The sequence below is a fragment of the Balearica regulorum genome, chromosome 16 (assembly GCF_011004875.1).
Source record: "Balearica regulorum gibbericeps isolate bBalReg1 chromosome 16, bBalReg1.pri, whole genome shotgun sequence".
Lineage (NCBI taxonomy): Eukaryota > Metazoa > Chordata > Aves > Gruiformes > Gruidae > Balearica > Balearica regulorum.
The window spans coordinates 8,334,736-8,350,800 of NC_046199.1; the positions used below are offsets into that span (position 1 = coordinate 8,334,736).

Genomic DNA, 16,065 nt, shown 5'->3' on the forward strand with positions numbered 1-16,065 from the left:
GGCCGTATTAGTGACTGGGTTTTCAGTTCACATTCCACAAGATTTTTTTAAATTTTCCCCTGGATTAATTACAAATTCCTCTGGTTTTGGTTTGAGAGGTACAGAGCTTTTGGAGATCATTTTCAGACCATCTGTGTGCTGTCGGTGTGAGTTACCAGCATCAGCATTTTGAACTCACATTAAACCAGAACTGCCCAGAATCCATCTGCTTCCTTCCAAATGTGATTTCTAGAGGTGGAATTTTCTTCATGATAGCTGACCACCAAGCTACGTTTACCAAACTTACTCCTTTATTAAATTGAATTATTGCTAGATCTAAATCCTGATCTTCTTGGTGTGACAGTATTTGCCTTGTGTACCCAGCCCAGTCTCCCCTGCCGTTTTGTGCTAGTGTTTGTAAGGTGGTAATGAAATACCTTCTTTAATAGCTGAGAAATAAAAAAAAAAAAAGCCCAAGCAAACATAAAAATAAAATATATAAAAATGAAATAAAAAGAAAATGGAAAAGAAAAAGAAATAAAAGACATTAAAAAAGAAATAACCAAGAGAATATTCTCAACCACAGTTTTGAAAATAGTATTTGTTGATATAACGTTTTGGTTTCTTAAAGAAACTCTTACTTAAAGCTTGTGCTCAGACTCTTCATACCTTCCTTTGTCACATTCATTCCCCTTTTCATCTTGTCTCTTTCAAATAGTGTGGTCCAAAGCTCCTCATGTCCCTGAAAATTTTAACTTGCAGCTTTCTTTTCACAGAGAAAAGAAGATTTCCCGCAGCAGTGCCCTGAAGGTGCTGGACCATGCCATGATTGGACCGGAGGGCACCGACAACTGTCACAAGTTTGTTGACATTCTAGGTCTGAGGACCATCTTTCCACTCTTCATGAAATCGCCCAAAAAGATAAAGAAAGTTGGAACAACTGAAAAAGAACACGAAGGTAGGCGTGTTTCCAGATCCTTCTTATTGTCATGGAGGAGGTGAATGGAAGTGTCGTGGTTTAACCTGGCCGGCAGCTAAAACAACCACACAACCATTCGCTCGCTTCCCACCCCCCAGTGGGATGGGGGAAAGAATTGAAAAGAAAAAGGTAAAACTCGTGGGTTGAGATAAAGAGAGTTTAATAGAACAGAAAAGGAAGATGATGATGATAATAATAATGATAATAGAATATACAAAACAAGTGATGCACACCACATTTACTCACCACTCGGAACTGATGCCCTGCTAATTCCTGAGCTGCACACCTCCTGGCCAACTCCCCCAGTTATGTACGAAGCATGATGTCACACGGTATGGAATATCCCTTTGGCCAGTTTGGGCCAGCTGTCCTGGCCGTGTCCCCTCCCAGCTTCTTTGGTGCCCCAGCCTTCTCGTTGGTAGGGCACTGTGAGAAGCTGAAAAGTCCTTGACTGCTTGGCAACAACTGAAATATTCTCACTGTAAGTCCAAAACACAGCACTATACCAGCTGCTAGTAAGAAAATTTAACTCTGTCCGAGCCGAAACTAGGACAGGAAGGCAAGTGTCTGAAAAGTGCCTGCAACAAGGAGGGAATGGCACATCACCAGTCTTTTCACAGCTCCTCCTGCAGCTTTCAGGTCCAGGCAGCCTGCCCGCTCCCTGTTGCAGGCTAGCTCTTGATGACACACTTGCCCTGCTTGTTTTGGTATCAGCAGTTCCTGGCAATTCCATTTCATGTGCTGTTAATAAGTTATTTTACTCCTGTAGGGTCTGTTGTTTGAAGCTCTGACTCTTTGATGCAAAACTCTTTTGAAAAGAGTAATGAGGCAACTACAAATGTCACCTCAAAAGCAGTGTTTTCATGGCTCTGAGCACTGAAGTGTGACTCGATGAACATCAGGCATTGCAGAAATAAACTGCATGCTTTTGAAGTTGCTTTTTTTTCCCCCTTCCCCTTTTTCTATTTTTTTCCTCTCTCCCTTGGAAAACTCTGCTTTACCAGAAATCTGCTGTGGAGTATTACTGCAGGACCTTATGCTGAACTGAATCTAGGGTCAGTCCCTCCTGCGTCTGGTAACATTACCTTTTCCATTTTGTTGATAATTGACTGTGTGTTAGAAGAAACTTTAAATGCTGCCAGTGATGCTTGAGGTTTTTTGCCAGTTCATTACTCATCTCAGTTCTATAAAGGGTGAATATTGTCAAAAGCAGAAGAGGTGTGAGTGGGTCTCAGGCTTGCCTAGTATCCATCCTTAACTCTTGCAGCAAACCAAGGGAAAATGGAAGGAGACAGCGACAAAATGGAAGCTTTAAACCCAAATACCCTGCTTTGGTACAGTCCTCGCAACTCTGGTGTAACCAGATGTCCTGATGTTCTCCAAAGCAGAGGCAGGGAGGTGCTGTCTCCTCCAGACCTGGGCTGAGATGCTTGCTGGGACTGAGCAGCCCCTTTCTCTGGAATAGCTGCAGAACTGGGGGCAGCTCGGTTGGCATCTGATTCTTCTCGTCCTTCTTGAGGATGGGGGGAACATGTGGCAGCGACTGCTGTCCTAGCACGGGAGAAGGGAAGGGCCTTACCTGCAGCCCAGCACCAGCCATAGTAACAATTGACACACAGGCTGACAGTTCTGGCTGCCTTATCTGTCTTGTATTGTGTTGCTTGTCTTGGATAGATAATGGTGAGGAAGAAACGCTGTCGTGTGTTCATGTAATAAAATTGCAGAGAGTGCAGTTGCGCTTAGATGATGGATTTGGGGATGTTCTGAAATCTTCATTTGCAGTATGAAAATAAGGTTTAATTCTTCTTACTGAGAGAAAGCTCAAGCTAGAATATGAGCTTTTGAGTAGAGGGATCTGGGTCTGTAGCTCCTGTCATTGACTTAAATTTTTCAGTTTGGGAAAGTGAGTTAATCTCTGTCTCATCTGCTTCGTCCTGAGACTGCAGATGACATCTCTATGCAATCTTGGCTACTGTGAGGATTAGGTAGCAGTCTGGAAAGCCCTAAAGGGGTCAGTTCCTAACTATTTCTGTGATAGGGGAAAAAAGCAAATCTGCCCTCAGGAAAATGGAGTGATCCGTGCAAACAGTCTTCATATCATACCTCCATCTCATTAATATTCAGAAGAAATGGAGGACATTAAGATGAGTCCAGAAATCAGTTTTATTAAAATAAACTCTCCCTAAAACGCTGTGGTAGTAAGTCCAATTTTCTTTGTTTTGCATCGCTGGGCAGGTGAGTTACTGAATTTCTAACGATGGGAGTTAATTGAGATGTTTAACAGGGTTCCCCTGGAGCCTGTCACAGCCATTGTCCTGACATGTGCATAAGCAGCACGGTATATGTTTTTACTTTGCCAAATGTTGCACCAGCAATACAGTAATTACTGTGTGCTCGGGGGCACTGCTGGTTGATGGTCAGCTCCTGTGAGCCACTGGCTGAACAGGAATACTGCGAAGACTCCTTGGTGCCTGCTGATTTTAAAGGAAACGGTGCAGGTATAGCGAGACAGAATTGATGCCCTCTGTACTGTGCCGATTCTAGGAACATGCTGCATATCTCTTTGTTTATTTATCAAAAAGAATGCTAGTGTTCAGTCTTCTCTCGTCATCCTTCCTTGTAAAAACTTTATCCTGTGTTCAAACTGTTTGAAAAAAATAAAAATCACAATTGAATTAGAATGATCCTCTTCTGCTAGGAGAGTGTTCATGTAGATGTCAAATGGAGGAACACACTCCTTTAAAGGATTAACTAGAATGGCTTTGTAGCCCAGGCATCAGTATTTATTAAAAAGCAGTTCTAAGGAACTGCGCTGTGAACGCATTCGCTGTAATGCCATTGAGACTGCGTCGGGACAGACACTTGTGGTTATGCTGCAAAATATGAAATTATTAATGGACTATTAACCCCGGAGCCTAATTACAACTGCTTAAAGGACAATCCTGTTAAAATGCTTCAGCGCTGAGTGAGGTACCAAACAGCTCTGCCAGAAGCGTTTGTCCACTGAGACTCAACCTCTTCAGTCTGTCCGGGGTGTCCCTTTGTCTGCAGCTGCAGAAGTGCTGCCAGGCTGCAGGTACCAGCAGCAGCTGGGGCTCGAGGATGCTTTAGTAGTTAGCTGCAGAGACACTCTTCTCATTGAGCGTCCAATGCTCCATCTTTAGAGCACAAAATCTTTCATATGTGTCTGATGGTGGTAGGAAAATACTTCTTTTGTCTTTATTTTATAGTAATGTCGCTTTTTACACAGGAGATAGTCCATAAAATAATATCGAAGGCAATGTTCTGAATGTGACAAAATAATAAATACCCTAGTGAAAAAAATCTCACTGTGACTTGATGAGCTTTTATTTATTACGGAAATTTATAATCCAAATTAAATTTGATAAAAATAACTTTCCTGTAATGTATTTCTGTTTTTAAAAGCTAGCATAAAGGTGGCGGTGCTGGTTAGCTGCATTTTAAACACTGTCAGTGTTTAAAAATTATTTTACTCTAGGGAGCCCATGAACAATTTAAATCCAAACTGCACATATTTATGCTTTATATACACTACATAATTAGGAAAAAAGAAAGGGAAAATTTCTTAAGTATCTTTATGGATGGTCTGAGCCCGAAGATTGAGCTGGTGGTGTTTAACTGACTACACATTATCTACATTGAATTTTGCCTGACTTTGTGCAGATCATTATATACTTCTGAGGGTATTAGGTTTGGGAGAAAAATCTCATTTGAAGCAATTTCCCTTTTTCTGAGGCAGTGAAGCAACTCAAAACAAATATTTTGCAGTTGAAGACAGAAATGGCTTAGCGTTTTCTTATGTCTGTGGGGTCAAAATACTTGTGAGTATCCAGCCGAGTTGGCTAGCCTTAAAGAGAAATAGCCCGTTGTTGTAGAAAGCAGTGTGTCTCAGATAGGGTTTTGTTGTGAATTTGTTGAACAGCGTTAGCAGGGTCCCCCTGAGATGCTGCTTGGTGTTGTGTGGAGTGGATAGAAAGGCAGATGAGGCAGGTTGTAAGAGGTGGAGAATTAATAACAAGTATTACTGCAGCAACCCATTTAATTCCACTAGATGCTCAGTGTTTGTTTTTGTGATTGATCGCTCCCTGTAATCTTCCTGATTAAGGACTGTGATCCCTCCAGAAGTGTAATCCAGACAGGTGTAGAGTCGGACACTGAGTACCGCATGTGAGGTACGATACAGTATAGTTTGCCTGTAGCCTTTGGTTGTGGCTTATCATACAGTAAGTTACACATGGTAGTATAATATAGCCTACCTATAGTGAGCATTGGTAGAAAGGTAAGGCGAAATTGTGGACAAAATGTGCTCTTGGTCAGTCTGAGACCGGGGACTACGTTATGCTTATAAAATGGTGAGATTTGCTGTGTTACAGGGTTCGTGTGTTCTGATGGGGCACTCTGAGAGGAGCCTGGCTGCCTTGTGGCTTTGGTGGAACTGAGCTGGAAAGGCAGAGAGGGCAGAGAGGCAAGTGTCTAGTGTGTGCGCTTGCAGGGAATGAACAGAAATTTGGCACTGCATGGTTCTTTGCATAAATATGGGGTAACATTTGAAATAATACTACTGTATCGTGAATTTTGAAATGTGGGGGATGCTGTATGGGTGTCTGTGTTCCAAAATTTCTTCTGTTGCAGAGCTGAGGGTCAGTTTGTCTTTGCTGTCCATAAGGGTGCAAGGTCTCTTGGTACTAGACTTCCGCAGCAACAGTGGAATTGGAGCATTGGTTGCTAACTTGAAATTCTTGAACAGTCTCAGTGAGCTAAAAATGGAGAAAACGCAAATTCCTTCTGAATTAGAGAGTCGGTAGCGAAGCAATCATAACTTGCTTGATAGGCTGTATATTCTCCTGCTCTTTCTCAGGACAGTTATTTGCAGTCTAGTTTTGCTCACTTGGAGAGTCTAATGAACTATAAAAGGATGTTTGTCCAATTCATCTTCATTTAAATGCCTTCTCTTGACTTAGATGTCAGTTTTACTTAGGAGTGCTTAATTTGATAACCTGAGAATTAGTTCAGCCAATTTCCAAATGAGAATTCCTGTCACTGTGGTTTTTTGCCGGTTTGCCCTCTAACAATAAGGAAGCCTCTTTTGGAGATGCTCAGTTATACACTTCTTTTAAAAAAAAACAACAGCAGCAAACCCCATTTCTAAGTAAATCTGCTCTTACTCCTTTGTGACATAGACTGAAAGGCAGCAAAGCCCTTGGAGTGAATACCTGCTGCAGAACTAAGTTCCCTGGGCATGGAAAAGTGAAAAGGCAGCAACAGAAAAATGACCCGATAAAGAATATCTTTAACTGAAAACCCTCTGCCAGCCAGCAGAAAATATTTTTCATCTGGTGGCCTTCCTAAGTGAATACCTAGGGAAGGCATCAGTCTGTTTAAACAGAACTTTATTATGCCAATTTGTTATTTTACCATCAACTCTCCAGAAGACGACAGGAATCTGTTGCTTGAATGAGCCATGATGCTGACTGCAGAGTTAAATTTATCTCAATTAAAGTTAGCATTCTCTGTTACAAGAACATCACAAAAATAAACTTTCTCAGTTGATAGATTTTTGGTTTACATTCAGCATGATGCTTGGATTCCAGCTTAACAGGGACATTGTGTAGAGCTTTTTCGACCTTTCCAGCCCCACTTTACCCACCAGTAATATCAGTATTTCTTACTGTTGTCAGTACCTGAAGATAAGATGTTTCTTGGCAAAATATTTTGAGATACTTGAGTGGGTTACTCTTTAAATACAAAGAGTATTAATGCATGTGAAAACAGGTAAGCTTATTAGATGCTACAGCATTGGAATAGCATGTCCCTGGTTCTACCCGTAATTCTGTAATGAACCAAAACACTAGTGGAGTGCAGGAGTGGTGAGTCTTCCGTAATTTTACAAGCTGCATTGCAAAATCTCTCTGTGAGGTTTCATTTCATAGGCATCTGAAAGCTACGTGGAGGAGAAACCAGAAGTCGCTCTCGGCACTCCTCTTCTGCTGCGGAGTTAGGCTGGGGTGGCCACGTGCCTGGTCCTGGGTGTTCTGGCAGCGTGGCCTTGGCGCTTGCCATGAGCATCCTCCCTCCTGGAGCCGGGGAGCTGCTGGTCCTTGGGATGTGCCGTGGGCTTTGTCCGGGTTTCCCAGCAAACAGACACGGAGCTGCAGAGTTTTGTGTGTAGGAAGGGTAGAAGTTTCTGAAAGAGATGGCTTTTGATTTTTTTTTTTCTGGTGCTTTCCTGCTTCTAATTAGAAACCACAATTTATCTTAAGAGTTCTTTACAAGACAGAAGGCTCTTAAATATATTCTACTGGATTCACCAGAATACCCTGCTCATCCACCTAATGGCTGCTGTCCCCTTGCACCCAGAAGCACATTCCTTCCCCTTCCTCTGGAGGATGCTTGCCTCATCTGCGTCAGTATTGCAGGGGAGCGTGCTTGAGCTTCCTCCCCTGCTAGGCAGATGTCTGTTATAATGAAATGTAAAAAAAAAAAAAAAAAAGGGGGGGGGGATAATAAAGGCAGAGGAGTGTAATGTTACGGCTTGATTTGACAGGACCTCCTGCTGTTGCAGCTGCCAGTGCCAGCCATGGAATAGATTAATCTGTATTCCAACACGCCGCAGCTGAAGTCAAGATCGATCTAATTAGGGTGTTTTAAACACTGCTTGCATTCTGAAGTCTTCGTGCCTGTCTGGAAAAGGAAAGGCTCCCGAGAGTCCGAGGTGATCCTGGTCTAAGGAGGACGCTGGTGCAGCTGGGTGAGCTCGTGTGATGTGACTTGCCCTGGCACCAGGGATGTGGCTGGCACGGTGCGCTGCACTGCAGAAAGAAGCTTCTGTCTTCCCATATCCACGAATTTGTGAGATTTTGGGATGTTTGTATGGAAAAAAAAAAGTTGTTCTTGATGCATACTAGCTGCTAGCTGATAACCGTTATTCCTTTAAAGGAATCTTTGGTGGTGCTGAGCACAGCTCATTTTGGTGTTTGCTTTCCAAAGGAAATACATTCAGTCGTTCTTAGAAATGAGGGCTAGGCAGCAACTTCTGCCTCTGGCCTTGTCTGTTACCCTCCTTGAAAATGACTCTTTTTGTGCAGGTGATGTGGACTTTGGCTGAGCGTTGGCAGGATTATTTAGGATTTCCCAAAATATTCAGAGGCAGGCAGGCTGCCCCAGGTGTCGCCTGAGGGCGATGTGCAGCTTGTGGCCTCTGTCTGTCAGCTGAGATCAAAGCTGGGCAGCTGCAGGTTTTGCTTTCCGAGGACTCAGAACAGCACCAGCTACTCATCATTTTCCAAAGAAGAGCAGATATTGTGATTATGGACTTTAAAAATTTTGTGTATGTGAGAGAGATATTGGTGCAGTCTGTGGGAAAATGGCAAGACACATGCACACACACCCCCCGGCCCATCCGCAGAAACCTTCACTCTCCCTTCTGATTACTTGTGCTTTAATTCATTGAATAATGGAATTATCCCATCGCACTTCTCTTACCCCAAGGTTTGTCCTGATTTTGGCTGGTGTCCTTGCACATGGATGTTGGTGTTTATTGGGCCAGGAGTTGCATTATGGCATAATTGTCATTATTTTTGGCGGGGGGAGGAGTACAAAACACAGTGGTGCATTTTTTCAGGAAGCTGATTAAAAAAAAAAAAAAAAAAAAGGTTTAGGTAGTTCAGAAATGTTTTTATAGAATTCTTTTTTTGAACATTTTGACCAGGCAACTAAATATTTCCTGGCTTTTCTGGAGTGGTATGTTGAAAGAATAACCTCATTCTTAAAAAGTCTGTGTCAGCTTCTTTAGGCTTCTCAGTAGTTTTAAAGATTTTATTGATAAAATGGATAAATATCTGCATATGAGCACCAAAGCAAAAATGATGGCTAAAATACATTTCCTAGTAAAGGAGTATTGAAAAAAAGCAATGAAGATATATCATTGGTGAGAATATTACTACTAAAATACTGTGTCAACACTTCTAAACACTTCTAAAGAAAGGTTTGGAAAAAAATAGTGTGAAATACAGAGTACTGACTTCTTCCTTAAACAGCAGAGCATCTGTTGGGATGTAGTTTAAAAAAAAGTCTTAATTTTGGTTTTTTTTTTTTCACCTTAAGAAAACAGGATCTGCAAGGACTTCGGAGGCTTTTACAATATTTTTGAGGTAGACACTTAATTTGGTGTCTCTTTTTGTGGAATAACTGTGTCTCTGCAGCGAGAGCGTGCACTGACATACCCAGAGCCATCCTTCACCCCCGTGTTATCCTGTCGAAATGACAGAGCAGCCGCACGGTGCTGGCCACCCGATAAACCTGTTATCTCCTCTGCTCCTCCTGCCAGCAGCTCTCCCAATCTCTTTGGTACATGAAAAATTGACACCACCTCAGGCAGAAATCTGTTTCTAAGGAAGCTACATTTATAAGTAGCTAATGAAATGGGGGGTGTGCGTGCGCGTGTACAGCCTCTTCTGTTTGCTGCCCTTGTGTAGTATGCAGATAATCTGTGCTACGGAGAGGGCAGACACAACTTGGACAAGCAGCCTCTGTGACTTCGCCTTTCCGCAGAAGCGTAAGCTGGCAGTTAGTGCAGAAGCTCCCTGCAAACACATTGGTGTCGCTTGTTCTTTGTACGCTGGTGCAATCGATCAAGGCTTCTTGTGGCTCCAGGCTAGGCAGCACTGTGGAAATGCATGTTAAAATGGTTTGACGGCAATAAGATGATGATCCCTTTCCTTTGCACATTGCATTTTCCTCTCTGAAAACAACAAATCTTGATGCTCCCTTCTCCTCTCCCCATCCCTGTGGGCTGTGGGTGCGGAAATGTTTATGGCCATTATTGTTCATCAGTCTTAATCAGCAAGATTAAAGTGAGGACGTGTTGGAGAAGTTAGTTTTGAATATATTGAGATATCTAACACATAAGGTCTGTGCTTAATGCAGACCTGTAGGCAGGAAGCAATACCAAATGATTTAGCAAGGGAGAGAAGCTCATGCCTCTCTCATTTGCTTTGCGCCTTTGTGCTTGATTTTATTTCCCCATATTAAAACCATCTACTCTTTGATACTGCCAACATCGTTCCTGGTGTTGGCATACGTTTTGCAAATAATTTGTGTCTCCGCATCTCCTGTGCCCGTGTAGGAGTGATGCTGGGGGTACGGACGAGCATGGTGTGGGCATTCTGCTTCCCTTTCACGAGAGAAGGAAGGCGGACGCCTTCCCTGGGCTCTTTCCCTCACCTCGTGTCAGCTCCCAGGGGTGAGTTGGGTTCTTCTCCCCTGGAAACAGTTCGTGGGCAAAATGAAAAAGAGCCAGAGCATGAGAGTTGTAACTTGAGAGCTTGACTTGAAATGTTTCAAACCCGGTATGAATTTATATGTATATTGTATATAAATTGCATATAAAACTGGTGAATCCTTCTGAAGAAACAAGGACACAGAGAAGCAGTTGCTTTTGTACTTCACTGAAGTCTGGTACAGCCAAATATTAGTGGTTAAAGAAGTGTAAGACACCGTAGGTAAAAAATAGTGCTTTTGGAGAAGGTCATGTCGCTTTCTGTCGCTCAAGGAGCAAAGAGCTGTGGTTTTGAACACTGCTTGAACCCGGCGCTTTGCAGCAGCTGGCTGCGCTGAGGCAGTGCACCGCGTTGGAGAGGGACGGCGTATGGGGGGGCGTGCTGGGAAGAAGCAGCTTCGGAAAGGGGTGCAAGGCACAGAAGCAGCAATGCCACATGGCCCTTTGGTACCTCCGTTGGTGGTTCCCTACTGAGGGACATCTGTGTTCCTGCACACCTCCTCAGAGCTCAGTCCCGCTCCTCAAGACAACCAGTGCTGCTGTGGGGTCGGGGCAGTTGGTTCAGTCACCTTCCGGAGTGAAGCTGTGCTTGGACATTTACACAGATGTTGTCTCTTCTGTGCTTGCAACATTGACTTTTTACTTGGCTCCAAGGCTTGTGCTGTAAAGTATGACCCCCAAGTGCAATTGAGAAGACTGTAGAACGTGTTTAGTTGGTGGTTTCTGGTTTGTTGTGGCACATTCATATTCAATCCACGGGATTTTCTGTAAATACAAGTGGTTTGTTTGAGGATTTTTTTTTTTTCCTCTAGCTAATACCGGTTAAGTCTCTGCAGGAGCTGCACACTGGCAGTTATTCCTTTTTCAAGCTTTCCTGTTTCAGTGACTGTTCCCTGCTTGTCAGACTAAGGGTCATTTGAGTGACAGTGCTGGCTTTGGCCTGGATTCCTTTTAGCCCCAAGGGAGGAGGCAGCATGTGCTGTGCCTTTAGCTGTGATGGAGGGTGCCAAAAAGAGACCGTGTGCTGCTAGGCAGGTGTGCCAGCATGGGGAGGTAAACCGGAGCAGAATTTGTGCTTTACATAAGGCGCTTTTTTCAGGTCGCCGAGGAAAAGCAGGATCAGTGTGGCAGGAGGAGTGCAGCAGAGCCAGAGGAGACCTTGCTAGCTGGGCTGTGATGGGCGAGGAGCTGCCTGTGCTCCCTGCAGACATGGCTTGCTGCTCTTGGCACCGCTCTGCCTCTGCTCCCCGGTGATGGGAAGGAACTGGGGTTCCGCTTATCAATGGCTACATGCAGGCGTGCTAGTAGTAAATTTAATGGCATGTTACGGAGAAAATAAGCTCCTGTTCCTGATCTCAGCATGCAATTTTCATTTTGTATCTCCAGAACATGTCTGTTCTATCCTGGCCTCCCTTCTGCGAAACCTGAGAGGGCAGCAGAGGACACGGTTACTGAATAAATTCACAGAGAATGACAGTGAGAAGGTGAGTGCTGAATGTGTGTCTGCAGTCTCTGGGCTACCAGGCTGGGAGGATACTTGATAACGGCAGGGTGCCTGTTACGCTCACTAAGTTACTGAGAAGCCGTTACTGTACCTGCCTATAGAGTCTTACACTCTCGCAGGCAATCATTCTCGCATATCTACAAACTGAAGAACTGGAAATGCCTTTAGTGCTTGGCCTCCCCACATCATATGTGCTCTTGTTTTCTGGTGCTCTTGCACATGGTAGTAGCGATTCTCAGCCCTGGGTTGTGTGTCTCGGCTGAAGCCTGATCATACAGCACGTGTTGTGTGGTGGTACGTTGTGCTGGCTCTGTGAGACCAGGGCAGTGTGGAAAGGTGCCACTTTCTCTAATGAAGCTCTTTTGCAGAGACTTTAGAAATTGTTATAGTAGACATTTAACATTCCCCATTCCTCTCCTAGAATGTGTCACTTTAGTGGTGTTTACTCTGGGAAATTCTTTCCAAAATATTTACATGGTGATGGATAGATCAAACAGCTGTGAAACAGAAACAGCAGCTTTTGCAAGCCAGTAATTCCCAAGGGATTTGTAAATTCTGCCACTGGGGAAATACTGGTTCTCTAGTATTCCTCATTAGTGTGTCTTAAAGGTGTTTTTCATAACCTGGTCTACCAACTACAGAAAATTTCCCATTATTAGATTGGCTTTCAGTTCCCTAATACGGTTCAGAGGAGAGCAGGAGAACCATAACATGTCTGATATATTTAACGTAAGCTTGGCTGCATACAGCATAGGCAGAAAGGTCCACTGAAGAAACCAGGAGACCTGGAGAAGCACAGCACGGGATGGAGAGCGAGCAGGGGACACCTGTCTGTTTGCTGCCTTCTAGCTGGAGCTGACGAGACCATATTGTGATATGTGATACATTCAAATGCCTGCAGACTCAGCGTGCTTATCTGACGAACGCTTGTACCGTCCTTCTGTAATGTATTCCTTCCTGAGAGTGACAGAATTGTCTGTTACTTTGTGAAGACTGCAGCTGGGAGGAAAACAACATTGCATGAAGGATTAAAGATGATTGCATTGTTCTTTTTTTTTTTTTTTTTTTTTTTTTTTTTGGCTTAGGTCTCTCTCTTCTGCTCTTGCAGGTTGATAGGCTGATGGAACTGTATTTTAAGTACCTGGATGCAATGCAGGCAGCAGATAAGAAGATTGATGGAGAGAAACACGTATGTATTGCTTAAGTTTTGCCAGCTCACGTCTATGATACCTCTGTACAGGTGTGTTCTCTGCACAGAACTTCTGGCTCAGCCACGTCACTCTTCTGAGCTGAGCCCTCATACCTGTGCTATTACCTCTTAATTCTTGTTGCCCCACTCTCCAGTTAATCTCGAATAAGATGGGCTGAGAACTTCTCTATAGCAAGTGCTTCTGATGTTTTCTCAGAGTGAATTTTACTAGGAAGGCCTACGTCTGTGCTTCAATTTGCCTTCATTTTTACTTGACTGAAATCTTGCTTGGTTTGGCAGATGGAGAGTAAGTGAAATGCAGAGAGACAATTACATGATAATGTTCGAGGCCTCCTACCCTGGTCTTCAGAGTTCTGATCAGCTGCGAGGAAGTGTCTATTTTGATTAGTTAGATGAGGTTGCAGCCAAGGGCTGGTGTGCTCTCTGCACACCAACAGTGAATCGTTTTGAATGACATGAGCCTTGGTACCACACAGTACTTTCTTGGAACTGAAGCTGGAACAGGCTTTTTGAAAGAGAGCGAGCTGTTGGAGTCAGGAAGCAGCTTGCAGAGCTGTTAGCAAGCTTGGCCAGCTTCCCACAAGATTATCTGTATCAGCACTGAAGAGGGTGTGAGATTGATTAGCACTGACGGAGAGTAATCACTGCAGCCGCCGTCCCCGCACGTGGGCGAGCTCAGCGTGCCATGGGCTGCAGCCCCCCACCAGGCTCCGACAAACAGCTGTCTACCCACGGCCAAGGCCACTTCTCTGGGCGCTGGCAAACATTCTGAGGGCATCAGAGCTCAGCAGCGCTGCTGCTGCTCTAAAAGGCATGGGGGTGAGCGGTGAATGGAGTTGCTTTTGCTGCCAGCATTCATGCTCCATATGGACAACTGCAGCTTCACAAATGAACGGTGGCCTGAAGAAAAACAGCCTTTACCCTTTTCTGCTATCCCTTCACACTCCATTCATCCTACTTGGAACAGAGCAAGAAATTTTTTATTCTTTACATTTCAGTGTTGGTGTGTGGGTTTTAGAACTCAAAAACCAGAATGGATTTTTCTGGCTGAAGTCGGGCAGCATATGGGCAGCTGCTATACAGAGCCCTTAAATGCAACATGCAGAGCTGGTGTACGTGCCCTTTATCCACAAAGATCCTGAAGCAGTTTACAAATGTTAACACCTGTAGCAAGCAGCCAACACAAAGCAGGAGTGAGGAGAATTTGTGAATAAGCTTGTGTAAAAGCTCTTTAATTAATAATATTAACCTATTCATGTTTACTGATGCGTAAGAGAAGAGAAATCAAAAGAACCTCAGGTTTTCCTCCTGTATCCAGAAGGATTTTGCCCCACTGCAGGTCTCTGTAGGCTGGAATGGCTAGAATAAATGGATCTCAATTCTTTGCTCCTATTAGAGCTAATAATAGGATTTGGCAGAAACATCTCATATGTGCAATATATTGGGCACAATGTGTATGAAATAGATGTTGAGGTTTGTTCCTAGCTTGGAATGTTCTTGGAATTATCATTTGCTTTGTTTTGTAGTGTCCTCAGTGGTCAGTGGGACACAGTCTGCTGAGATCTGAAGTGGCTCAAGCAGTTTTCCCATGCAGAAGTAGGCAAAAGCCATCATTCTGTCCATCAAATCATGGCATTGTCTGGCTGTGACAGGATTTATGGAGCACTTTAATGTTTCTAGTTTGGCACATGAATCATTGACGTGGATGGTATGAACGCTTGGTCCTTTAGAAACTGTGCTATGTCACCTGGGGGCTATTGACCTTTCTCTTGCAGTAGAGGACATAGTACCCCAAAAATCTGGAATAAAGATCCTCACCTTTTTCCCTGCCCCAAAGAAAAAAGGTGGCTGATGAGATTTTGCAGATTCAGCTTATACTGATGAGAGTGGGATCCAAGTCTGGTGGACAGAGTATCCTGCTCTAAGTCTTGCACTACAAGAAGTTAAAACCTGATTATACAAGGAATGCCTGAGTTTATCATACCTGATGTTCTATCTTTAGCAGTGCAGCTGGCATAAGAAGCTCCTGCAGCTCTCTTCCTTTTTCTTTCTTTTAACTTGGCTTATTGTAGTGATCTGGTTTGTAGCCCAGCCCTTCTGACTCTGGTGGTTTGAAGGTGTGGGAATAGTTGGAGGTAGAAGGGAGGGGAGGAATTTCTGAAGTTTCTGAGGAAGAACGGTTGTAATGAAACTGCTCCCTGAATCTGGACAAGGAAACAGGATGAGGTCCAGAGGGAGAGCTTCCCTTCTTCTCGGTGTTATCCACTTGTTTGCTTCTGTGGAATCTATTCAGAAGTGATCAGAGGTTATATTAGTGATTACCCTAATTGCCATGTGAAACCCAGGAGCAAAGCCCATGTGAGCATTTGTCTCCAACACCTGATGCCTGTCTTAGCACTTTTCTCAGAGTTAGTTAACAAAACCTAGAAAATATTTTATCCCCTCTCAAATTCTTTAATTCTTTCTGTAGGAAATGGTGCAAAACCCTATTGCTTTTAACTCCCTCTAAAATGAGGCATAATTACAGACAGCAGCAATTGCCTTAGTGATCTCTAAAAATGGTAGGAAAAGACAGGAGATGGTTTAATATTTTTATAGTTCCACAGAAAATCATGCTCAGCAGGTTTATTCGATAAAATATTCTCATCAGACGCTTTGCACTATAATGACTTACAAATTACATGCTAATTGTGCTACAGTTAAGTCATTCCATCCTTGAAAGGGAGAGGTGGAACTCCTAGCATGAGAGCAGTGTCCACAGATTTGGATAACTGAAATAGGAATTTGTATTTGCCCATTGTTTCAGTTTGGTTTAGAAAGACCGAATTGCCTGGCGTTGTACTGACAACAGGACGTAGTGTTCTGGAGTGGGGCTGAATTTGCACTGTCTGTACTGTGAGGTCTTCCAGCAAACGGCCAGCAAGCTGAGGTAACTTTCTTGCTGAGACTGGTGGGCCTTTTCAGATGACTGCCCTAACATGGTTCCTGTTTCTTGCTGCTGAAGTTGAGCTCACGCTCTTGCAGGAGCTGCTGCTCTGCTTCTCCTGACTGGGAAGCGATGGTATGCTTTGTAGCAATCACAATGAGCTTTTCAG

The 16,065-nt window shown here is 43.8% G+C and overlaps 1 protein-coding gene across 1 annotated transcript in view; it reads left to right on the forward strand.

Annotated features, from left to right (window-relative positions):
- CTNNBL1 (catenin beta like 1) overlaps positions 1–16,065 on the forward strand; it is a 56,172-nt gene that overhangs the window by 30,342 nt on the left and 9,765 nt on the right. Inside the window, exons 11-13 of the mRNA XM_075768506.1 lie at positions 756–937; positions 11,643–11,740; positions 12,869–12,949. Coding sequence (XP_075624621.1) covers positions 756–937; positions 11,643–11,740; positions 12,869–12,949 — 361 coding nt within the window. The remainder of the gene's footprint in view (positions 1–755; positions 938–11,642; positions 11,741–12,868; positions 12,950–16,065) is intronic.